This window comes from Loxodonta africana, chromosome 2 (genome assembly GCF_030014295.1).
Source record: "Loxodonta africana isolate mLoxAfr1 chromosome 2, mLoxAfr1.hap2, whole genome shotgun sequence".
Classification (NCBI taxonomy): Eukaryota; Metazoa; Chordata; class Mammalia; order Proboscidea; family Elephantidae; genus Loxodonta; species Loxodonta africana.
This window is the reverse complement of record NC_087343.1, coordinates 222249026-222275615: the sequence shown is the minus strand read 5'-3', so window position 1 is coordinate 222275615 and position 26590 is coordinate 222249026. Positions and strand designations below refer to the sequence as shown.

Below are 26590 nucleotides of genomic sequence, written 5' to 3'. Positions count from 1 at the left end.
AAAGCAATAAGACAAGAGAATTAAAAGGTATCCAAATCAGAAAGGAAGAAGTAAAACTAGCACTATTTGCAGATGGCGTGATCCTATACATAGAAGGCTCTAAAGATCCCACAAGAAAACTGCTGGAACTAATAGAATTCAGCAGCATTGCAGGGTACAAGATCAACATACAAAAATGAGTTGGGTTCCTCTACATTAACAAAGACTACTCCAAAAAAAGAAAGAAAGAAAATATTATTTACAATAGCCCCCAATCAATAAAATACGCAGGAACTCACCTAACCTGGGACTTAAAAGATTTATGCAATGAAAATTATAAAACCCTACTACAGGAGACTAAAAGAGACCTACAAAAATGGAAAGACATCCCATGCTCATGGATTAGAAGGCTTAATATAGTGAAAATGTCAATTCTACCTAAAGCAGTCTACAGATTCAATGAAATCCTGATACAAATCCCAACAACATTCTTTACTGAAATGGAAACTATTGACCAACTTCATATGGAAAGGAAAGAAGTCTCAAATAGCCAAAGCAACATTGAAGAAAAAGAACAAAGTAGGAGGTCTCACATTCCCCGATATGAAAACATACTATATAGCCACTGTAATCAAAACAGCCTGGTATTTGTTCAGTGATAGACACGTAAAAAAAAAAAAAAAAAAACCTGTTGCCGTTGAGTCGATTCCGACTCATAGTGACCCTATAGGACAAAGTAGAACTGCCCCACAGAGTTTTCAAGGAGTGGCTGGTGAGTTCGAACTGCCAACCTTTTGGTTAGCAGCTGTAGTAGCTCTTAACCACTGCACCGCCAGGACTCTGATAGACACATAGACCAGTGGAAAAGAATTGAGAACTCAGAATAAAAGCAGCCATCTATGGACAACTGATTTTCAACAAGGGGTCAGAGTCCATTTGATGGGGCAAAAATGGTCTCTTTAATAAATGGTGCTAGCAATACTGGATATCCACCTGCAGAAAAATGAAACAAGACCCATACCTCACACTATATGCAAAAACTAGCTCAAAATGGAACAAAGATCTAAATGTTAAATCTAAAATCATAAAATTCCTGAAAGGCAACAGAGGAAGAAAACTATGGGACCTAATCTTCTGTAAAAATAGGATAACAAATATTACAACGAATACATGAATTGAAGAAGGCAATATAGATAAGTCAGACCTCATAAAAATTAAAAACTTATGCTCATTAAAAGACTTTAATAAAAGAATAAATAGACAACCTACAGACTGGGAAAAAAGCTTCAGAAATGATTTATCTGATAAAGGTCTAATCTCTAATATCTATAGAAAACTGAAACAACTCAACCACAAAAAGACAAGCAACCCAATCATAAAATGGGCAAAGGCCGTGAACAGAACCTTCACCTGAAAGAGGACATCCAAACAGCCAAGAAACATATAAAAAGATGTTTATGATCATTAGGCATTAAAAATAGAGAGATGCAAATCAAAACTACAGTGAGATACCATCTTACCCTGGCTAAAATGGCACTGATTAAAAAAAAAAATGTTGGTGAGGATGTGGGGAAATTGGAACACTTATCCGTTGCTGGTAGTACTGTAAGCTGATACAACCACTATGGAAAACAGTATGGCACTTTCTCAAAAAACTAGAAATAGAACTACCCTATGATCCAGTAATCTCATTCCTAGGTATATACCCTAAACACCAAAACCAAACCCATTGCCGTCAAGTCAATCCCAGCTCATAGTGACTGTATAGCACAGAGTAGAACTGCCCCATAGGGTTTCCAAGGCTGTAATCTTTATGGGAGCAGACTGCCACATCTTTCTCCGTGGAGCACCTGGTGGTTGAAACCACCAACCTCTCAGCAGCTGAACGCTTAACCATTGCACTGCCAGGGTTCCTTGTATATACCATAAAAAAACATAGAGACCTAAAAATGATGACACGAATAGATATATGCATGCCTATGTTCATTGCTGATTTATTCACAATTGCAAATAAATGGAAACAACTGAAGTGTCCATCGACAGATGAATAGATAGGCAAGCTGTGGCACATACATATAATGGAATTCTACACAACCATAAAGAACAACGATGAGTCAGTGAAACATTTTATAACATGGATGGACCTGGAGTGCATAATGCTAAATGAAATAAGTCAAGCATATAAGGACAAATATTGTATGAACCCTCTTTTATAAGAAGACAAGAATAGATAAATATAGAAGGACCACTGTTCATTGGTGGTTATGGGGCGGGGGAGGAATGGGGAATGTATGCTTTATACACTAAAAAAAAAAAAAAAAACACTAGAGACTAATTATTTTTGATGACGGAAAAAGTGGCACTGATTGTGGGTGTAATGGGCATAGCACAACCAAAGTAAAAATGAGCATTTAAGCACATATGGTTTGGTATAGGCAAAGCAGTATATAGGTAGGTACAGGTGTGTACATAGGTGAGAACAGACAAAAGTGTCTATAAACCAAAACCCAAACCCGTTGCTATCAAGTCAATTCCAACTCATAGCAACTGTATAGGACAGAGTAGAACTATCCCACAGAGTTTCCAAGGAGCGCCTGGTGGATTTGAACTGCCAACCTTTTGGCTAGCAGCTGTAGCTCTTAACCACTACGCCATCAGGGTTTCTGAAGTATCTATAAAAAAAAAAAAAAAAAAAAAAATTTTTTTTGGAAGTATCTATAAAAAAAAAATGTATGTGTAAATACAAGTAAATGGGTGCAGGCACATATATTCATTTAAGACACAAATATGGATATTCCTCAGACATAACCAGACACCTTCCAAAGTTGGTTTTCTGGGTTTGAAGGCTTAGGACCATAATCTTATGGGACAATTCAGTCAATTGGCATAACATAGTTCACAGAAATCATGATCTACATCCTAGTGAAGTGAGTACCATCTGGGGCCTTAAAAGCTTGTGAGCTCCACCAGCTTGAGACCAGAAGAGCTAGATGGTGCCCGCCTACTACCAATGACCGCCCTGACAGGGAACACAACAGAGAGTCCTGGACAGAGCAGGAGAAAAATGTAGAACAGAATTCAAATCATGTAAAAAGACCACACCTAATGGTCTGACAGAGACTGGAGGAACCCCTGAAACTATGGCCCCTGGACACACTGTTAACCCAGAACTGAAACCATTCCCAAAGACCACTCTTCAGACGAAGATTAGACAGGATTATAAAATAAGAAATAATATGTGTGAGGGATGTGTTTCTTAGTTCGATCAGATATAGATTGGGCAGCTCCTGTTCAAAAGCAGGATGAGAAGGCAGGAAGGGACAGGAACTGGTCAAATGGATACAGGGAAGCCAGAGTGGAAAGGGGGAGTGTGTTGTCACATTGTGGGGATGGCAACTAACATCACAAAACAATATGTGTATAAATTTTTGTATGAGAAGTTAACTTGAGCTGTAAACTTTCACCTAAAGCACACACACACACAAAAATCTTGCAAGCAGCCATCTAAGACACAACTATAGCTCTCAACTCACCAGGAACAAAACAATAAGACGGTAACCAAAAGCACAGAGAAGAAATAAGTCCACAAAAGCCACAACATCATCTACTCTGAGACCAAAAGAACTAGATGGTGCTTGGCTACCACCACTGACCATTCTGACTGGGGCTGCAATAGTTGGTCCTGAATACAATGGGAGAAAAATAAGAAGCAGAAATCCAATTCTTATTAACAACAACAAAAAAGAAAAACAGATAAATTGGAATGGTAGAGAACAGAGGACCCCCTGAGACTATTGCCCTGAGACACTCTTTATCTAGAACCAAGCCTACCTCTAAGTCACCTTTTAGCGAAATAGCAGAGTGGCACACAAAAGAAAGGATCTTACCTGTATGATTGGTGCCCTACTTAAAAACCATGAGTATGAGACCAAAAGGTCAACGATTTCTTAAAATCAAAGATGATAAGGGGGTATGGAAACTAGAGTACTGGAAAGGGAACAAACAGGACACAAAGAGAATACTCACACATTGTGATAAATGTAACTAATGTCACTGAACAATTTGTGTGGAAATTGTCAAATGGGTACCTAACTTGCTGTGTAAACTTTCACCAAAAACTAAATAAAATATTATTGAAAAAAACACACACACATACACAATGAAAATAGAAGGGATATATAACTAGAATTCCAAAGTTCAAAATGCTTATTATTTAAGCATTAGCTTGAGGTGCTGGATCCTCTGCACCTTAGCCTAATGTTTAAATAAAATAATGGAAATAAACAAATGTAGAGGACTAAAGCCTGCCTCAATATGAACACACATTTGCTGAGCAAGAGACTATAGGAGAGCTCTGGGGAAAAAAAAAAATAGTCCTTCCGCCTAGAAAAATAAAAACCAGACATTAGAGTTGTGCTGTCCAATATGGCGGACATTAGGCAACTGTAGCTACACCTGGTTCCTTACTTATCAACACAGGTTCCAAAGACCAGGGCATTATGCAAAAATCGGCATTATATGGAAATGGAGGATGACCACACCAGGTCACAAAATATTATATGGGACATGTAAGAGGACGTGGAACCGGGAATATCATTGCTGATGTCAGATGGATCCTGGCTGAAAGCAGAGAATACCAGAAGGATGTTTACCTGTGTTTTATTGACCATGCAAAGGCATTCGACTGTGTGGACCACAACAAACTATGGATAACACTGCGAAGAATGGGAATTCCAGAACACTTAATTGTGCTCATGAGGAACCTTTACATAGATCAAGACGCAGTTGTTCGGACAGAACAAGGGGATACTGATTGGTTTAAAGTCAGGAAAGGTGTGCGTCAGGGTTGTATTCCTTCACCATACCTATTCAATCTGTATGGTGAGCAAATAATAAGAAAAGCTAGACTGTATGAAGAAGAACGGGGTATCAGGATTGGAGGAAGACTTATTAACAAACTGCATTATGCAGATGACACAACCTTGCTTGCTGAAAGTGAAGAGGACTTGAAGCACTTACTAATGAAGATCAAAGACCACAGCCTTCAGTATGCATTGCACCTCAACATAAAGAAAACAAAAATCCTCACAACTGGACCAATGAGCAACATCATGCTAAACGGAGAAAAGATTGAAGTTGTCAAGGATTTCATTTTACTTGGATCCACAATCAACAGCCATGGATGCAGCAGTCAAGAAATCAAAAGACACATTGCATTGGTAAATCTGCTGTAAAGGACCTCTTCAAAGTGTTGAAGAGCAAAGATGTCACCCTGAAGACTAAGCTGTGCCTGACCCAAGCCATGAGATTTTCAATCACATCATATGCATGTGAAAGCTGGACAGTGAATAAAGAAGACCGAAGAAGAGTTGACGCCTTTGAATTGTGGTGTTGGCAAAGAATATTGAATATACCATGGGCTTGCCAAAAGAACGAACAAATCTGTTTTGGAAAAAGTGCACCCAGAATGCTCCTTAGAGGTAAGGATGATGAGACTACATCTTACATACTTTAGCCATGTTGCCAGGAGGGATCAGTTCCTGGAGAAGGACATCATGCTTGGCAGAGTACAGGGTCAGCAGAAAAGAGGAAGATCCTCAACGAGGTAGATTGACACAGTGGCTGCAACAATGAGCTCAAGCATAACAATGATTGTAAGGATGGCTCAGGACCGGGCAGTGTTTTGTTCTGTTGTGCATAGGGTTGCTGTGAGCCAGAACCGACTCGACAGAACCCAACAACAACAACAACAATGTCTCTCTGGATCTAGGGGGTAGGATTGGTGGTATGTGAGGTATGCTACAACCTCATGCTGGCACCTGAAAATGAAGTATTCCTGTGAACATGGAAATCACCGTGAGAAATGCAACTTCCAAATAACACAGGAACCCAGAAATACACTTAGAGTGCTTATCTCGCCGTACAAAAGCCAAAAGAGACAAAAGTTTTGCACCATCACACCTCCAGGATACACCACCACATACAGTACCCTGTAAAAACGGGAATTTGTGGGACATGCCCATTTATTCCATTTCGAGCAGTTATACAGGTCCCTTCTTGCCGGCAGCATGTATTGTCAGTGGGCCAGTCGCTTTCCAATAAACCTGAGGTGGAAAAGGTAGGTGGGCACTCTGTGTCCCACTGGTCAAGAAAGGGTTACTGCCAGATGTACATCGTTAATGTGCAAAATAGTTGGATTTTTACTATTGTCGTGAATGCGAAATGTGGGATAATGAGATCATCCGTAAGTGAGGGGTAGGTGTATTTACATTTAAAGTAGTTAAAATTAAATAGAATTTAAAACTCAGCTGGTATAGTCACGTTTCAAGGATTTCATCGTAAAGGTAGCTTGTGTCTTCTGTATTGGACAGCTCAGACTATAGAATATTTCTATAGTTGCGGAAAGTTCTATCCGGCAGCATTACCGTAACTGTCCTAAGTATGGTTCAAGTATTATTAAGAAACACTTCGGGAGGAAATCAAACACCAGTGTAGGTTGAAGCAAATCCCACTGTAGGGAGTGATTTTGTTTCTATGACTGTGTTCACAGCTGACTCATTAAATATTTGTCAAATTAGATTAGTGAATAAATAAAGGTATTTTCTTTCCTTTATGCAGATCAACCACTCTGATAATAAGAAGAACAGATATTCTGGCTGGCCTGCAGAGATACAGATAGAAGGCTGTATACCACGAGAACCAAGCTAACATTGCACTTCCTTAATAAATGTGTTTTGTATAAATGTCACATGGATTGGCCCACGAATCTTATCACTTTAAACCCTACAGTCAATATTTTACAAGGATTTTGGGCTTGTCTTAAACCAACCAATATTGTCTAATTATACAATCTTAGCACAATATTTATATGCCAGTATTTATACAGTGGAGGAGGCATAGGTCGTTCATGGTAGAATTCTTACCTTCGATGCAGGAGACCTGGGTACAATTCCCTGCCAGTGCACACCATACACAGCCACCACCCGTCTGTCAGTGGAGGCTTTCGTGTTGCCGTGATGCTGAGTAGGTTTCGGAGAAGCTTCCAGTTTAAGATGAACTAGGAAGAAAGGCCTGGAGATCTACTCGTGAAAATCAGCCAGTGAAAACCCTAGGGATCACAATGGTCAGATCCACAACCAATCATGGGGATGACGCAGGACCAGATAGGATTTTATTCCGTGGTGCATGGGGCCTCCATGAGTCAGGGGTCAACTCAACAGCAGCTAATAACAGTTTATATAGTGAAGATATGAATATGCTACATTCTGAAAGGAATGGGGCTTGTTAGAGGAAATGAAGTGATTTAATGTGGAAGGGAGAGAGCCAGTGGAAGCAACGGCTGCTCGCCCAAGGTGGAGTCACATTGTGGTCAGACGAAAGTCCAGGCAGCTCTGCAGAAAGATAACTTTTGTTCCTTTACTGCAAGCACACCATAGCTTCTGACAGTCATAAAAGAATGAGCAAGATGGGAGTGGGCTTAGCAGGATGTCCTTCGTTGACAGTTGTGGCCATTGGGGGTCCACCCTGAGGATGGTGACTATTCATCTCAGACTTTCCAGGAGACATCATTGAGACACATCATTACATCAGCTATTCAAGATACCCCACCACCATGCAACCACGTGTCAGAGAATGTGTTTGATAATGTCACTGGGGTACAGGATAGCTTCTAAGCATCAGCCATTCTAGCTTCCTTCCCAAGCCTGGCTGCCCAAGAGGCTGTCCTACCCTGGAAGAGCTCTGAGACTGTGATGCCAAGTTAATACTGCCTCCCTGAGTCTCCAGTTTCTCCTCTGTACAGTGGAGGAGTTGGACTAGATAAATGACTTTCAAACATTGTTATCAAACAAACCAAAACCAGATCTGTTGCTGTCGAGTCAATTCCAATTCATAGCAACCCTATAGGACAGAGTAGAACTGCCCCATAGGGGTTCCAAGGAGTGGCTGGTGGATTTGAACTACCAACCTTTTGGTTAGCAGCCAAGCTCTTGACCATTGCACCAACAGAGCTCCTTTTAAAACATGGTAGTACCTGGCACAATCTCAGTGGTGTACAACAGTGTTGATTTGGGGGGATATTATTTATGCTGCAAAAATCCTCACAACTGGACCAATAAGCAACATCATGATAAATGGAGAAAAGGTTGAAATTGCCAAGGATTTCATTTTACTTGGATCCACAATCATCGCCCATGGAAGCAGCAGTCAAGAAATCAAATGACACACTGCATTAGGCAAATCTGCTGCAAAAGACCTCTTTAACATGTTAAAAAGCAAAGATGTCACCTCGAGGACTAAGATGCACCTGACCCAAGCCATGGTATTTTCAGTCGCCTGATATGCATGCAAAAGCTGAACAATGAATAAGGAAGACCAAAGAAGAATTGATGTCTTTTTTGAATTATGGTGTTTGTGAAGAATATTGAATATACCATGGACTACCAGAAGAATGAATAAATCTGTCTTGGAAGAAGTACAGCCAGAAAGTTCCTTAGAAGTAAAGATCGTGAGACTTTGTCTCGTGTACTTTGGACATGTTACCAGGAGGGATCAGTCACTGGAGAAGGATATCATGCTTGGTTAAGTAGTGGGTCAGGGGAAAAGAGGAAGACCCTCAATGAGATGGATTGACACAGTGGCTGCAGCAATGGGCTCAAACATGGTAGCGATTGTGAGGATGGCACAGGACTGGGCAGTATTTGTTCTGTTGTACATGGGGTCACTATGAGTCAGAAGAGACTCGATAGCACCTAACAAAACACTTATGGGCCACAGGTCAGCTGTGGCTGAGCCCCAGATGGTGAGGCCAGGCTGAAGAAGCATCATCCCCTGTCAGATGGAAGCCAAATTGAGAGCAGAAATCCTCCTGAAGCTTCTGCCTGAAAGTGGCATCAGCCCCACCTGCTACCCAACCCAGGTCAGCTCAGCCACAAGGATGTCTGCTCCTCCCCCAGAGACTAAAAAAACCTGTGAGGCAGCAAAAAGACCATACTTAATGGTCTGACTGAGACTAGAGGAATCCCGGCGGTCATGGTCCCCAGACCTTCTGCTGGCCCAGGACAGGAACCATTCCCGAAGACAACTCATCAGACATGAAAGGGACTGGACGGTGAGTAGGAGAGAGATGCTGATGAAGAGTGAGCTATTTGTATCAGGTGGACACTTGAGACTGTGTTGGCATCTCCTGTCTGGAGGGGGGATGGGAGGATAGAGAGAGTTGGAAGCTGGCAAAATTGTCACGAAAGGAGAGACTGGAAGGGCTGACTCATTAGGGGGAGAGCAAGTGGGAGTACAGAGTAAGGTGTAGATAAACTTACATGTGACAGTTTGACTTGATTTGTAAACGTTCACTTGAAGCTCAATAAAAGTTAATAATAATAATAAAAAAAAAAACCTGTGAGGCAGGAAGCAGGCATGATGGTTCTCCTACAGGGGAGCGGGGGAATATTTGTGAACAGTAACACCACAAACCATGAATGCCAGATACCCCTGGCTGCTGTCAGCCCATTGGAGCTGTGGCCCCTTGGCCCTCAGCCACCCCACAGGGAGCCCTGGGTAGAGCAGAGTAGTCTGCAGACCACCAGCTGGGGTCATGACTCAGCCCTTCTCCAGTTCTAAACTCCTTGGTGCCAGCTGCAAAGGAAGGGCTTTGTCATGGCAGGCTAGTTGACATTTCTGTGTTTAAGAAAGAGGAGTTTTTCCTGTGTGTCTTAGTTATCTAGTGCTGCTATAACATAAATAACACAGGTGGATGGCTTTAACAAAGTGAAATTTATTCTCTCATAGCCTAGTAGGTTACAAGTCCAAATCCAGGGTGCCAGCTCCAGAGGAAGGCTTTCTCTCTCTGTTTGCTCTAGAGAAAGGTCCTTGTACTCAGTCTTTCCCTGGTCCAGAAGTTTCTCAGCACAGGGACCCAGGTTCCAAGGACACGTTATTCTCCTGCTTCTTATTTCTTGGTGGTATGAGGTCCCCCTGTCTCTCTGCTCACTTCTCTTTTTATATCTCAAAAGAAATTGGCTTAAATTGTAGATTGAGTCTACATAACTGCCACTAATCCCATCTCATTAACCTCGTAGAGCTAGGAAAATCACATCAGATGACAAAATGGTGGACAATCACACAACACTGGGAATCATGCCCTAGCTAAGCTGACAGATATTTGGGGCGCGGGGGGGGGGGGCACAGTTCAATCCATGACACTGTGTCTGATTTATTCTATTATCATAGAGTCTTAGGGTTCTGTAGCGCAACAGAACCAGTAATATATATAAAATAGCCACAAGATTGGACTCAAACATACCAGCGATCATGAAGATGGGGCAGGAAAGAGCAATGTTTCATTCTGTTATACCCAGGGTCACCATGACTTAGAGCTGACTCCACCACCACAACAAATTATATGTACAGAGAGAGAGAGATTAAGGATTTGGTTCATGTGATTGTGGGGGAGCTGACAGGTTCAAAATTTGTGACTCCGGTGACAGCCTGGAGACTCCTGCAGTCTAGTACTCCAAAATCTATAGGTCAGGTGATGTGAAGAGTGTGGGGGCGGGGGGGTTCTGGCAACATGTCTGTCTATAGTCTGGAGGCAGAAGACACCTTCAAGTGATTGGATAAGGCTCACCCACATTTTTCTTTTTTTGTAATTTTTATCGTGCTTTAAGGGAAAGTTTACAAATCAAGTCAGTCTCTCACACAAAAACTTATATAAACCTTGCTACATACTCCCAATTACTCTCCCCGTAATGAGACAGCCTGCTCCCTCCCTCCACTCTCTCTTTTCGTGTCCATTTTGCCAGCTTCTAACCCCTTCTACCCTCTCATCTCCCCTCCAGGCAGGAAATGCTAACATAGTCCCAAGTGTCCACCTGATCCAAGAAGCTCACTCCTCACCAGCATCCCTCTCCAACCCATTGTCCAGTCCAATCCATGTCTGAAGAGTTGCCTTTCGGAATGGTTCCTGTCCTGGGCCAACAGAAGGTCTGGGGGCCATGACCACTGGGGTACCTCTAGTCTCAGTCAGACCATTAAGTCTGGTCTTTTTATGAGAATTTGGGGTCTGTATCCCCCTGCTCTCCTGCTCCCTCAGGGGTTCTCTGTTGTGTCCCCTGTCAGGTCAGTCATCAGTTGTAGCCACGCACCATCTAGTTCTTCTGGTCTCAGGATGATGTAGTCTCTGGTTCATGTGGCCCTTTCTGTCTCTTGGCCTCGTAATTACCTTGTGTCCTTAGTGTTCTTCATTCTCCTTTGATCCAGGTGGGCTGAGACTCATTGATGCATCTTAGATGGCCGCTTGCTAGTCTTTAAGACCCCAGATGCCACTCTTCAAAGTGGGATGCAGAATGTTTTCTTAATAGATTTTATTATGCCAATTGACTTAGATGTCCCCTGAAACCATGGTCCCCAAACCCCTGCCCCTGCTACGCTGGCCTTCGAATCATTCAGTTTATTCAGGAAACTTCTTTGCTTTTGTGCTGACCTCCCCTGTATTGTGTGTTGTCTTTCCCTTCACCTAAAGTAGTTCTTAGCTACTATCTAATTAGTGAATGCCCCTCTCCCACCTTCCCTCCCTCTTGTAACCACAAAAGAATGTTTTCTTCTCAGTTTAAACTATTTGTCAAGTTCTTATAATAGTGGTCTTATACAATATTTGTCCTTTTGCAACTGACTAATCTCACTCAGCATAATGCCTTCCAGTTTCCTCCATGTCATGAAATGTTTCACAGATTCATCGCTGTCCTTTATCGATGCATAGTATTCCACTGTGTAAATATACAATAATTTATTTATCCATTTATCTGTTGATGGGCACCTTGGTTGCTTCCAGCTTTTTCCTATTGTAAACAGTGCTGCAATAAACATGGGTGTGCATATATCTGTTCGTGTAAAGGCTCTTATTTCTCTAGGATATATTCCAAGGAGTGGGATTGCTGGATTGTATGGCTCACCCACATTTTAGAGGGCATCTTAGGCTAGGCTCTCTAGAGAACCAAAACCAGCAAAATGTATAAATACATATATAGAAAGAGAGATGTATATCAAGGACATGGCTCACGTGGTTGTAAAGGCTGGAACATCTGAAGTCCATGACTCAGAATAGAGGCTTCTCCTGATTCATGTTGCCACGGGGGTGACAAACCCAAGATTGGCAGGTCGGAGAGCAGGGCTCTTGCTCACAGGCTCCGAAGATCGACAAATCCCAAGATCAGCAGGCAAGACCACAGGTAAACTGCTAGCTCAAGTCCCAGGAAGCAGACATCTGACAAATGGGAGTGAACTGCAGGATCCAGTGCAAGCAAAAAGCCCCTGAGCCTTGCCAGCATGTCCACTTATATTCGATGCAGGCCACACACGAAAGGAAACATCCTTTCAGCTGATCGGCTGCTCACAGCAGATTCCATCATGGGGGTGATCACATATCAAGTCTCAACAGGGAAGTGATCACAATATTATACGACTGCCAAAACACTGGGAATCATGGCCCAGCCAAGTTGACACACAATCTTAACCATCACAGGGGGCAATCTTGTTTACTGAAGGTCAAGTGAGTCCCTAGATCTCTTCCAGCACAAATAGTTATGTGCTCAGCTACAAACCAAAAGGTTGGAGGTTTGAGTCCACCCAGAAGAGCCTTGGAAGAAAGACCTGGTGATCCACTTCTGAAAAATCAGCCATTGAAAACTCTATGGAGCACGGTTCTATCCTGTAATAGATGGGGTCACCATGAGTCAGAATCGACTTGGTGGCAACTGGTTTGGTTTTGAGTTTTTAACTACTTCATAACTGAGTCTAGTGTTTGACCAAACAACTGGGCACCGTAGCCTACACAAGTTGACACATACAGTTAACCATCACACACGGCACTGTTGATCTTAATTCATTATAGCAGGCTGGGCCTCCTGGGCACTCCTGGCCAGACATGTTTCCAGAACCTGCTTCTGGGAAGGGAAGCTCCTCTGACAACCATGGCCCGTGGCCCTCTACTGTCCCCCACCCCCACCACTTGATGGGCCCACCCTGGGGGTGAATGTTCCCCTGGCACTTAGGAGGAGGGTCCTCTGCACGTTATATTGTTGCTGGTTGCCATTGGGTGGATTCTGACTCATGCAGACCCGACGTGTGCGGAGTAGAACTGTGCTCCACAGAGTTTTCAAGGCTGTGATCTTCCGGAAGAAGATCACCAAGCCTGTCTTCTGAGCCTCAAATATTTGTTCTCATGGTGCTACCTTCCTGCCAATTGCCTGGCAAGCTTGGAACTGTCCGTCTGAAAATAAAGAACTTACCAACATCTTCCTCACTTGTGGCCTTGGCTCTATATTATTTCTCCAGGTTTATTTTTTCTACCTAAGCTTAAATTTTATGCCATTAAATGAAATGGTGACAAAAGGAGCAGATTGCATGGTATATCTAATTATTTCTGAAATTCCAGGCCACGGTTCACTGGTTCAGGGTCTGCTCTTTTAGCAGGTCTATCAAACATATTCCTGAGTGCAGCCATGAAGTCTGGTCTTGGATCCAGCCTTCTACCTTCCACTTTGAGAGCTCACAGTGGAAGGATGACCAAGCAGTGAAGGGGCTGTAGGTGGCGGCCACTTGACACCTCTGACTGTACTTCAGCTGCCCCGCTGCCCCCTCCTGGACCCCAGCCAGTGGGACCATGTAGTCCACACAGCAGGGCCCCACTTGTCCCAGACCTATTCAGGGCTTCAGGAGGCTCTGAGTTCTTTGAGGCAAATGTTCCTTAAGCTGACTGCCATTACATTCTGGGCTGCCTCCTAGGTCAGTTTGCTGAGGACCTTCCTACTAGGATTTCCTGCCCTTGTCCACAGCTCTTTGTCTTCGTGCCTAAGAGGGGAAGTTCTAGGTGTTTTCTTACAGGGATGCACCTTTGACCCACTCTGCAGGAGTTACTAAAACCAGTCACTGGCAACCAGTAACATGGCAACCCCATGTGTGTCAGAGTAGAAATGTGCTCCACAGAGTTTTCAATGGCTGATTTTTCAGAAGTAGTTTGCCAGGCCTTTCTTCCAAGGCACCTCTGGGTGAACTCAAACTGTCAGCTTTTTAGTTAGCAGCCAAGCATGTTCACCAGGGTCTGTGGGAGTTAGGAGGTGATAATTAGCTACCCCTTTCTGGGTTCTGAACCAGCCAAGGAGGAGCCACAGGAAGAGACAGATGGAGAGCAGGTAGCCGTTTTATCACTGAAAAGGCTGTGAAGGAGAGCAGGGCTTAGACAGGCAGCTGCCAGTGAGTGGCCCAGTTATTCGGAAACCCCCTCTGTGCTCAGACCTCAGCCACCCCCAGCACTGCCTCCCCAGTGGCCAGCCCTGAGGAGCTTCCCACGGAGCAGCCCATCTCTGTCTCCGAATCAGGTCCAAGAGGAGTCAGAGCAGGTGAGCTTCACCATCACTCCCCACACCTAGAGAGAGGCCAGGTGGAATGGGGGCCTAGGGGCACACCCCCTCTGCCCTCCGAAGGAGGCCTCCGGCAATGGGGCCTCCGGTGAGAATTTGAGGGGCACAGGAATAAGAGTTCTGTTCCAAGATTCCTTGGACAGGAAGCCGGTTGGCACCACAAAATCCATAACCATAAGAGAGCTTGTGCTTGACTGAGAAAAGGGGAGTCAATCAACTGTGACACTCTGACCTTTAGGGTGACCAGTCAACTCGGAATGAGCGGTCTGTCCCAGGACTTGTGCACTGCGGCCCGGATCCATCTCCACTATCCGGGCTTTGGGCACGGGCAGATGCTCTGGCCAATCCGCGGGGACAGGGCAGGGCTGAGGCGTTGCGCCTATTTTTGCCTTTTGCATCTTTACGAGAGCTCCGCGGTTGACCCCAATGCTCGGCGGTTGACCCCAATGCGGAGCCAAGCAAAGAATCCTGCGCACGACACTGAGCCCGGGAGCCCGGGAGCCCGGCCCTTTGACGCCGATGGGGGACTGGGGTCCTGCCCCGGGAGCTTGGTCCTCAGCTGGCCACCATCAGCCCCATGGGAGGCCAAGCTGGTCTGAGTGGGAGGAGCCCAGGTCCATCCCTGACAGGCCACCGAGAGGATGGGCTCACGGAACTGCTTTGCTGGAGGAGAGGGAGTCCCCCACCCCACCTGTCTTCCCCGCCCCGGAGTTGGCCTGAGCCCCTGCACCCCCGATGCCCCCTAGGCCGGTGTCCCTCTGTCGGCTTCATCACTGAGCCTCTTAGGGAGCAGTAGGCGTGTCCTGGCCTGATGTGAGGGAACCCAGTGGTGGAACCAAACACCCCTCACACTACAGGCCGCATCATGACTCCTCCCCTCCCTCCTTCAGCTCCTCCCTCCGGGCTCTCTGGGTTTAAGATCCAGAAACCAAAACCAGTCCAGTTGCCCTGAGTGAATTCCAACTCATATTGACCCTAGAGGACAGACTAGAACTGCCCCATGGGTTTCCAAGGCTGTAAATCTTTACAGGTGCAGACTGCCACATCCTTCTCCCACGGAGGGGCTGGTGGATTCCTACTGGGGACCCTTCGGTTATCAGCCCAGCGCTTAACAATTGAGTCAATAGATTAAACAAGAAAAAAATTTTTTTGTAAGCCTCTATAATCCTTCTGCAAAGGGGAATTTGCCTGCAAGGGCAATAAGAAAAATGAATGAGCAAAGAGGTGCTCAGGAATGTTTATTATTATTTTTTTTTTACTTATTTAACATCTCCATTTTTGTGTTGAGAGAATAGGTAGGAGCAGAAACAGCTGAGAGCCAGCCCCTCCTGCCCTGGCCACGCCCAGAGTGCCTGCAGCTGTGGCTCCAGGGTCATGAGGGCTCCTGGGGGCTTCCAAGCCAGTCCTCACCTCCACCTGAGTCACCGAGCACAGAAGGACTTTAGGGATCCCTTGACGGAATGCCTTCATTTCTGCAGGTAGCATAACTGGAGACCAGAAAAAACCACAAATTGTGCCATAGACACAGAGGCTACTCTCGGGACCAAGTTCAGATCTTGGCATTTGTCCCAGGCCATGCCTTCCTTCTGCCACACCCCAGGAACTTGCACTGTTGTGTCCTTAGTTGCCCTTCAGTCAGCCCTCACCCACAGTGACCCTGTGCACAATGGTCCTGAAGCATCCCGACGCGTGGCTGGGGATCAAACTGTTTTCACTGGCCGGTTTAGGAGAGCAGATCACCAGGCCTTCTTCCTAGTCCATCTCAGTCTTGGAGCCCAGCTGAAACCTGTTCAGCATCATAGTAACACACTAGCCTACACTGACAGACAGGTGGTCGGCTGTGCATGAGGTACATACATGAGCCGGGAATTGAACCCAGGTCTCCCACATGGGAGGCAAAAATTCTACCACCGTGCCACCACTGCATTGTAGCTATGGTACATTATAGCAGGAGGGAGAAATATCAAATTGGGAGAAAAGTCCAATTCCTCCTGAGGATGAAGTTGTGGGTTCCAGGAATGGGTTACCGAGGGAAGCTGTGGACTTTCCTCCTTTGGGGATTCAGCACTTAACACCGGGAAAGGTAACATTTGCCTGGTGTGGCTTAGGTGGGATCCTAGAGGAACATCTGAGAACGTTCAAGTCACATACCTGAGGAAAATTCCCCTGTTCTGTGTCAGCGATGTGTTTGCATGATCCCACACAAGAGCCACATGTGGCTATTTAAATTAATTAAAATTGAATCGAATTAGAAATTCAGTTCCTGCATTGCGCTGGCTACATTTCAAATGCTCTGCAGCCGCGTGTGGCTGTTGGCTACCATATTGGACGTGCAGATAGAGAACACTTCCATCCTCCTTTAGGGTTCTGTCGGACAGCCAGCACTGATGGAAGTCAAAGCTTTCCAGTGTGGTCCCCAACAGTCTTACCTGGAAACTCTTTACAACTGCTGATTTCTGGGCCCCGGCCCAGACCAGGCTTCAGCACCTGGGCAGCCTAGCGGCCCCCACCCCCATGTTTACACAAGCACTCTGGGTACTTCTGATGCTGCTCTAGACTGAGCGCCCCGTACCACCCTCATCTGAGTCACCCCAGGGAGCATGTTGATAACTCAGTTTCGTTTCTGTGGCCGCCCATCTAGTTTCATTTCTCTTCGTGCTTGTGAAGGGGGAGGCATGGGAGGAGGAGCAGTTCACATACCACATAAAAACAAAGCCAAGGAAGAGAAAGAGCGGATGTGCCTGGACTCTGCTGGGAACCTGAGCCAGTAAGAGCCGGACGGAGCAGGGGAGGGGGGAATGCTACTCAAAGCCTTAAATGCCAACAGAAATGTCCTTTTTTGCATTTCCTAAGTGACATGGCATTTGCCTTGTAAACTTGGCTAGTGTCAGAGGCAGGAGCAATAAAGATAAGTTTTGAATCTGACCCGTGTGAGACAGGAAAAGGCCTGTGTTGGTGCTGGTCCACAGCCAGCCCCACAGGCAGAGGGGTGGAATCTAGAAGGGAACAACTGCCTCAGAATTTGGCCAAAGGCTGGTTCCCATGCTGGGATGGCTTGGGGCTACATTTGCTTAGCAGCGACTGTAGGGTGCATGGAGTCAGGGGGGTGGGGTGGGGAGCTTCGCAGCCTAAATTCTGGTCTCTGAGGGGCTTCGAATGCCTCTTCCCTTGTGGTTTCTGTGGTTCAGTGACCCGTCTCAGTGCTATGCTGTTAAACTGGCTCCCCCGGTGCAGGTGGGGAGCCCTGACTTCTAGTGCTTTCTAATTGTCGATGCGTAAATACCCCCAACCATGGCCAGATCCCAACCAGCAGGAGCCACCTCCAGCACCCTAAACCGCCTGCACCCTTGGGGCCAAGCAGAAAGGTGACATCATTTTATTGATGACACATTTTGAAACAGTTCTTTCTCGTCACGTTTAGAATTTTTACTATAGTGGTTTTCAAAAGAAAAGGATAAGGTCAAATTCTTTCCCTGACCCTTCAGCAGATGTTACTCTGTACTGTACAAATGAGGCTGATGCCAAAGTGAGGGGAGAAGAGGGTGGAGCAAAAAGTCCCCCGTGCCAGGACACACCTAGGAACCCAGTAAAGTTCTCTGGTTGTATGCAAAGCAGCACTGGTAGACAGAGCAGTGTGGAAGACACACATCGCTTAGTCTGGGGGCACTGCTTCCATGGGTTGCTGCCCCCACCCCTCACAGCTACTTTCACCTTTTTGAGGAGTTATGTTTACTTTCATCATGGCAGTGGTCATGGGTTGAATTGTGTCCCCCAAAAAGATATGTTGAAGTCCTAATCCCTGGCACCTGCAAACATGACCTTCCTTGGAAACTGGGTTTTTCTTTGACGATGTTACCAGTTAACAAAGGCATACTGAAGTAGGGTTCTATAATTCTATTATAACTGGTGTCTTATAAAAGAGGAAAACTGACAGGAAAACAGGTCACACACAGGATGAAGACTCCGTGTGAAGATTTATCTACAAACCACAAAGGAACACCAAGGATTGCCTGCACACACACAAGCTAGCAGGGAGGCATGGAATACTTCCTCCCTCAGAGCCTCAGAAGGATGCCCAGACCCTGATTTTGTACTCCCAGACTCCAAAGCTGTGAGACAATACATTTCTGTTCTTTAAAGCCACCCACTTTGTGGTGTTTGGTTATGGCACTCCTAGGCAATTAAAGCAGTGCCTCTCTGAGCCTCCTGGGAGAAGGCTGCCTGGCAGGAAAAATACCTCAGAGAGGCTGTGGTGGCTTCTACAGGGTTATGCCATGAGCAATAAGTAGAAACCCAAGACCACACAGTCACTATGACATATTCCCAGTTCTGGCAAATTCTATGGGTACAGTGAGATGGAACACTTTTAAGAAAGGTGTGGCCTTTCTCACCATGATCTTGTAACTCCCACCCAAATGCTTGGGTGCGACTGTGCAAATAAGGTAATTGTGGCCCACCAAGAGGATTGGGCAGTTTTGCCATCCCACCAGGCTTAAAATGAACCATCCCAGAGGTGGGAAGGAGAGCCAAGAATAGAACACATCCTTTGGACCCAGGATCCCTGTGCTAAGAATCTCCTGGAACCAGAAGGCTGAAAGAGAGAGAGAGCTGTAACACTGAAGATGGCGAGAAGGGGTGGCAGAGAAACGGCAGCAGGAGAGACCGGCAGGAGAGAGTGTGGTGGCTTCCCAGCCCACAGAGAAAGCTGAGTGCCTGTGGGCATGACAGAGAAGAGGTTGTCCTGATGGAAGAACTTCATCCTGAGTGTTCCTGAACCTGAATTGTAACCTCTTACTTCCCTAATTGACAATATCAAAGAAGACTGAAGAAGAATTGACACATTTGAATTATGGTGTTGGCAAAGAATATTTAATATACCGTGGACTGCCAGAAAAATGAACAAATCTGTCTTGGAAGAAGTACGGCCAGAATGCTCCTTGGAAGCAAGGACGGCGAGACTTCATCTCACACATTTTGGACATGTTATCAGGAGGGACCAGTCCCTGGAGAAGGACAACATGCTTGGTAAGGTAGACGGTCAGCAAAAAAGAGGAAGACCCTCAACAAGATGAATTAACACAGTGGCTGCAACACTAAGCTCAAACACAGCAACGATTGTGAGGATGAATCAGGACCGGGCAATGTTTTGTTCTGTTGTACACAGGGTCACTATGAGCTGGAACCAAGTTGACAGCACCTAACAGCAATTCCCTAAGGAAACCCCATAACTGTGAGTATTGTCTGTCGAGTTTTGTGTGGTCCTTGCAATGAATTTTCTAGCTCAGCAGAGAAGTAGAGAGTGCCGTGGGAAGGATGGTTAGTGTTAGAATTGGTAAAGATGGTGGAGAGAGGAGGCATATCTCATCTCCACCCCATAGGAATCAGTCTTGGGCAGTTGATCTTGATTCTTATTCCCTCTTGTGAAGTTAAAGGTGGTCAGACAATACCCCTGCCATGCCAATTTTACAGTTGGTGTCAGGAGTGAGATTTGTGGCAATGGCTCCAAACTCAGAAGCATGGGATTTTGTAAGAGAAAAAAGGAAGGGGTGTGGGAAGTGAAACTTTTGATTCGTAGGTGGTTACTTTGGTTGTTGTTACCTGTAATGGCTGAAAGGAAAGTTATGATGCAGCTGAGGGGAGAAAAGCTACATCTGGAGTGGCTCTGGCAAAAGCCAGGCCAGATAAGCAAGATGATTGATAGGGAGACAAGGTCTTCTGGTTCCACCGAGCCAGAGGCCCAAGGCCATATGAATATGAATGGAAAGATAGTCAAGGGGTGGAGAAGATGAAACTGGAATGTTGTAAAAAGTATTCTGTGTTTAGTATTATGTGTTTATTTGAATGTACTATGAATATTGAATGTTTCTCCTCCCTAGTGTTGTAAAGCAGGCCTCAATGTATGATAAGAAATGAATATTGGGTATTATAGATTACAGAGAGTGTGTAACTCCACCTTCAGCCAATACTTGCTTGGATATGTTAAAAGGAGAACTAGGATTTGCCCAAAGAAACACAGGCTTTTTTTTTCCAAGTCAGTAGCCCTGTGTATAGGGTGGGTGCTTAGGTTGAAAACCTGGGCTCTGCCCAGATTTGCATTTGAAAAGACACGCAGACCTACCCAGATCCACTGAGAGAACAGGAGATTTGCATTTAAAGGAAGGACCTCCAGAAAAAAATACTTTCTCTTTTTGAATTTCAAGCACGCAGGTGGTTTGCCTTTGGGTGCATTGAGGCAGGAAAAGTCAGTGCCTATTAGAACCCCCTTCCAGGACTGGAAGTTAAAGGGTACCAGTGAGTAGACAGTTTGGTATGCTTGCTTATGGTGACCGCCTGGGTCCATTCATGAGTGGAAGCGGGGGGAGTGAAACAATGAAGAAACAGGCTTAATTTGGACATGTTCCACTGGAACACGTTGACCCAGCCACAGCGGCTAGGGATGAGAGAGAGAGAAGTGGTTACCCATTGTGACCTAGCTTGGATGGCTGGGGATGAGCTGACCAGAACCCAGCTGAATGAAGAGAAAGATGTTTGACACCATGAGCTGGTGTGGACTGCTGCAATTTGATGGCTTGCTCTGGACTGGACTTTGCTTATGGATGTGGACGCTCAAAGTTCCAAATGGAACAGAAGATTCTTCAAGACCAAGGAGAAGATGCTGTCTCCTCAGTACTAGTTTGATAGGAATGGGCAATTTAAACATTGGCTATCTAAATTCAGGGGAAATAAAGGCATGAAGTGGCTGGCTCACACACTTTTGTGAGTGTGCTCACACTAAACATGAGGGGGACAAGGGAGGATCCCTACTGAATAGATTCCTCTTTTCCTGATGGGTCTAGGGAAGAGAGGGTGGGGGAAGATGCTGATAGGATTACATGATTCAGTTGGAGTGTTGATCGTTAACAGATTAATTGTGATTGTAAAACCCGTAATTGTAAAAGCTGTAAGTGTGAAAGAGTGGACTGAGGGGGAGGCACTGCTAGACTCCAGTACAGTGGCTGAGCCTAAAACTCCTTAAAGGTTCTGCTATGCTGATACCTCATGAGGCTCAGATCAAGGGAATAATCTTCTCTCAGTGAAATTTTATCAGACGCCAGGAAGGGTGAAGCCAAGATGACTTTTGGAGAACCTGACCAGATCAGATGGACACCTGCAGCAGGCCTGAATGTCTGGTACCTGAGTAACCTCACCCTGAGGACTCTTTGCCCTACTGAGGGACTAATTGTTGATGACTGTTTTGGACTCACAAAATGATTGGGAGGGGGAAGTTGTCCTCTAAGTATAAAAGAACTATGGCTAGAAAAGTCAGGGGGTGGCCTGCGGTGCCATGGATCACGTTTATATGGCCTTTCTCATCATGGTCTTGTAACTCCCATCCAAGTGATTGGATGCGACTGTGCAAATAAGGTAACTGTGGCCCAACAAGAGGCTTGGTCAGTTTTGCCATCCCGCTAGGCTTAAAATGAGCGGTCCCACAGGCAGAAGGAGAAGATCTCACCGCCACCAAGATAGAAGAGCCAAGAACAGAGGGCGTGCTTTGCATTCGGGATCCCTGCATTGAAAAGCTCTTGGAATCAGGAGACAGAGAGCTGTAACACTGGAGATGGTGAAAAGTGGTAGTAGCAGAGACAGGAAACAGCACAGTGGGCTTCCCAGGCAGGAGAGAGAAAAAGCTGATTGCCTTGGGGCAGGAGGCTTGCTGGCAGAGTAGGGTGCCTCTGGGCACTTGGTGGATCTAGGTTTGCTGACTTAGGGAACTAGACCTGAGTGCCTTCAGGCAGAGGCTTACTGGCAGAGTGGGGTGCCTCAGGGCACTTATGGCCATGCTAATAGAGTTTTGTAGCATTTTTACAATGGAAAAATCAGACGTTTGCCTCCTCCCCTCCATTAAACATAGAACCCCAGGGTTAAGCAGAGAACGGAGTGAAGGTTTAAATGTGAAACCAGGACCAAATCTGTTAACCAGGTTGCTTTTGTTATATTCTGCTTGGAGGAAAAAATAAATTCCTAGTTAATATTAAAGAAGGCAGACTGTCACCACGGGTCTATCTAGGGTTTACACAGATTCAGCGCAACATTCTTAATTTTAGAATCATGACTCTAAAGACACAGCAAGATACTCAGCTGAGGAAGGATACACCAATATCTGTGTTTCTTCTGGAAACCCTGGTGGTGCAGTGGTTAAGTGCTACGGCTGCTAACCAAAAGGTCGGCAGTTTGAATCCTCCAGGCATTCCTTGGAAACTCTATGGGGCAGTTCTACTCAGTCCTGTAGGGTCGCTATGAGTCGGAATCGACTCGACGGCAGCGGGTTTGGTTTTTGTTTTTTGGTGTTCCTTCTGTGGCAGAGTGGGGTTTTTTTTCCTCACCTTCCTCGGATGGGGCAGTAGGTTCATATCAAGTTAGGAGCATAGAAGTGGTCATTAGTAAGGCAGAAAGACCAGAACTGAGGGGTGTGGCTATAAGGAATTGTCAATATGGACAAGAGAAAGGTTGTTGGTCTTGTAGAAATACCAGAGGCCACCCCAGAGAGGAACTGTCCCAGAATGTTTTCCTCTGGAAGACAGGTCTTCCACCTATTCTACTGCTGACTTCTGATTTATCCAAAACTAGACTGATTATTTCTTATATTACAGGCTCCTAGCCTGGATGCCCTTGGCAATACTTGGCAGCTCACTGGTTAAGTGGCTGCCTTGGAGAGTCAAAAGCAGCTCCAGTTCTTTCAGCCCAGCAGCACACAGTCATACTTAAAAAGCAAAGTCTTTTGCTCAGCTGGCTTTATTGTTTCCCCTTGGTCCCATTTCCCTTTTAAGAGGGCCTTACTGCCCTTCCTCGTTACCTTGGCCTCTGTTCTTGGTTGTAGCCTCTTTGGTTCTTGCCCCTTGTCTGGTCCTTGCCTTTTCTTTTCCTGCTCCTTCTTCGCTGTAGGCTGTGCCCTGGCTCCTGCCTCTTCTCTCCTCTCCTCCTCTCTTGCTGGCTGTCTTCTTTGTTTTTAGTCCCTCTTTCCTTCCTTTTCCTTCCAAGTCAAAGCCTCAATCTCCTGTCCTTTATATTTATTCTGGGCTTCCAGAAGCTTCCAGGTGGGGGCAGAACCCTGGGGAGGAACCCACAGTGCAGTGACTGCTGAATAACAGAGGCCTTCTAGTCATGAATTTTGTTTTTTTAAAAAAATAGGTAGAAGGTTAAGGGGAGGGGGAGAGATGACTAGGTGGAGCACAGGGCATTTTTAGGACAGTGAAACTATTCCATAGACTACTCTAGTGGTGTCAAAACTCAGAGGACTCTACAATGCAAAGTGTGAACCCTAATATGAACTATGGACTTTAATCAATAACGTTGTTGTTAGTTGCCATCAAGTCAACTGACGCCTGGTGACCTTATGTATAACAGAATGGAACGCTGCCTGGTCTTGTGCCGTCTTCATGATCATTGGTACCCTCAAGTCCATTGTTGTGGCTACAGTATCAATCCCGCTTGGACTTGTGGCAGTCTCCTGTTGATATATGGCTGCAGTAGTTTTTTGTTTTTAATTATCTTCTTTCTGTTGTACAGCAGTATTTTGCTAGGATGTAATATTAGTGATATTGTTCAATAATTTCTGCATTCCATTTGATTGGCTTTCTTTGGAAGGAGCACAGATATAGATTTCTGCCAGTCAGTTGACCAGGTAGCTGTCTTCCAAACTCCTTGATATAGATTAATAAGCACCTCCAGCATTGCATCCATTTATCGAAGCATCTCAATTGATATTCTGTCAATTCTTGGAGCCATGTTTTTCACCATTTATACAAAGTCACTATAAGTCAGAGATAACTCAATGGCAACTAAGAACAAGAAGATAATTGTGGCATCCTGCTTGTGTCTCTTGATTAAGGATATTTTCTGTACCATCTTACGGACTTAAGAGACACTTGAATCCCATATTGCAAAGCATGTGATATGAAACTAAGTAAGTGAATTCTCATGATTCATGTGATCCCTGGATTAGAAATGGGTGGCAAGTCCAGCAAGAGGCTGGATTTGCAGATGGGCTGTGGTCTGAGTTATTTTTAGGGGGAATACGTGAAACACAAACCCCACTTCTGGTTCTGATATAGTGACGGCAGGGCTAGGTTTGCTTCAAGCAGGTCCAAGAGGTGCTACCTCTCATCTCCGCACCCCTACCAGTTCTTCTGCCCAGAACTGAACCAGAGAAAGGGTGAAGCCATGAATGAAACAGAATGGTTTCTATTTCATCAGAAGTGACAGAGGGCCATTGAAACTCCTCCACGGTAATGTGAAATCTAGTCGCCCCTTATCCCCAAGCCCTGGGCCCTGTAGAGACCCTCGCTTGTGTTCTGTGACTATTTGCTGCCAAGAGTCCTCCTGCAGATGTGGGGGCCTGTGCTGGGCCAATGGTTTCCTCTGTTTTATGGGCAGGTATTGGTTTGCATTGGGTTGAGGCGAGGAGGGGCTGACAAACATGGAGCTTGTGTGTGGTAGGACTTCTTGGTGACCTTTGGACCTCTCACCCATTTTTTGTCTTTGCAGAGCTCTGCAAGGAGATTGGAAGCACTAAGCAACAGGAAAACACTCACCAGACTTGACTGGCAATAGCTAATGCCTAAAGTCCACAAGCCTTGTCCACAGCAGAATCAAAATCCACTTTCTTCCCAATACCATCCTGAAAAAGAAATGAGTTCCCGTCAACGGCCACCGCCATCATTCCGCCCAGCACAAAAACAAATCATGTCTCCCCCAAACCAGCAGGCAGGAGATGTCACCATGCACTTCACTTCACTGATGCTGAACGAACAGACCACCAGCATGCCACCAGGAGAGAACAGGAGCCAGCCGCCACTAGGAGAAAATAGGAGACAGCCGCCACCAGGAGAGAACAGGAGCCAGCCGCCACCAGGAGAGAACAGGAGCCAGCCACCACTAGCAGAGAATAGGAGACAGCCGCCACCAGGAGAGAACAGGAGCCAGCTGCCACCAGGAGAGAACAGGAGCCAGCCACCACCAGGAGAGAATATGAGACAGCCACCACCAGGAGAGAATATGAGACAGCCACCACCAGGAGAGAACAGGAGCCAGCCGTGGGCAAAGGTAAGTCATTGAGGTAAGGCATTGAGGAAGGGAATGTTCTAGCCACCAGCCAGATAGATAAATGCCAGGGAATGGTTGTGGGGTCAGCCCACCCAGGTGATAAAACCAGCAAATCAGCCCAATCTCAATGCACAGCTCTGTCCCCTAGCTCTTCTGGTCACTTCCAACAAGTACCAGGTACACACACAGGCTCTGCAGCGGCACTGGACATCTGATATCTGGGACTAGGGACTTCTGTTCCATGTTGTTGATCCAAGGTCCGGGATTGCCAGGAAAGACACGACTTACACATGGACAATGGGGAGAACAACACTTTGCCCACATAGAGAAAAGACAGAGCAAGCTTAGCTTCAGTAGTGGGAGCTGGTCCCCAATGGCCAGTGGGTCACTCCCCACAGCCAACACAGGGCTGGTATTCTGTACACACCCCACTCATTTTGCCCGGAGGGACCCCGTTCCTTCCCCACCAGGAATAGGTATAGTAGTGGGGTTGACCAGGTGCCATATGATTTACATTATAGCAGAACAAACAAGTACTCATTACACCTGAAAGAGGGAAGGGGCTTCCCTGATAAGGAAGAACAAGAAACCAGGACAGAGGGAGGCTCAGTTCCCAGCCTGCATTATCAGGGAATGTTCTAGAACCCAAGGCTTCTGATTAGGGAGCCTGGGTAAGAATTGCAAGGCCGTACAACACACCATCTTCCCAACACATATGCTGGGAATCCTTCCTGGAAGCTTTTCTATCAGCTGCTACAGCTTCTGTCGCCACAGCCGATGTACCCTCCACCCTTCATCCTCCCCGTTCTGCAGGCCCAGGGCCCATCGCTTTGCCATCCTCTGGCTGGGAGCTGCCACCTCTTGTTGCCTTGTCTTCTCCCAGTTCCCTCCCCAGAAGCAAAGATTCACCTTCAACCTTTCCTCTGGGAGGCAGTTCCTTCTCCACCCCAGCCAAATACTCCCCTCTCCTGAGGACACCCCAATATGAACACAACACAGTCCCACCCTTGAGGAACATCTTGATCCACTTCCCCCCAGCCCTGGTCTGCAGCCCAACATGGACAAATAAAAAAACAAAAACCCAAAACAGTTGCTGTCGAGTAGATTCCAAC

At 45.8% G+C, this 26590-nt stretch overlaps 1 protein-coding gene across 2 annotated transcripts in view; it reads left to right on the top strand.

Moving 5' to 3' along the window:
• The first annotated feature begins 17027 nt into the window (after positions 1-17027).
• Positions 17028-26590, top strand: part of LOC100654728 (interferon-induced GTP-binding protein Mx2) — a 37411-nt gene continuing 27848 nt past the window's right edge. Inside the window, exons 1-3 of one of the 2 annotated variants that reach the window (XM_064279484.1) lie at positions 17070-17160; positions 19558-19623; positions 24921-25478. In XM_064279484.1, coding sequence (XP_064135554.1) covers positions 24990-25478 — 489 coding nt within the window. In that variant the 5' untranslated portion in view covers positions 17070-17160; positions 19558-19623; positions 24921-24989. Of the gene's footprint in view, positions 17161-19557; positions 19624-24920; positions 25479-26590 lie in introns of both variants that reach the window. The other variant, XM_023559110.2, reaches the window with a different exon arrangement.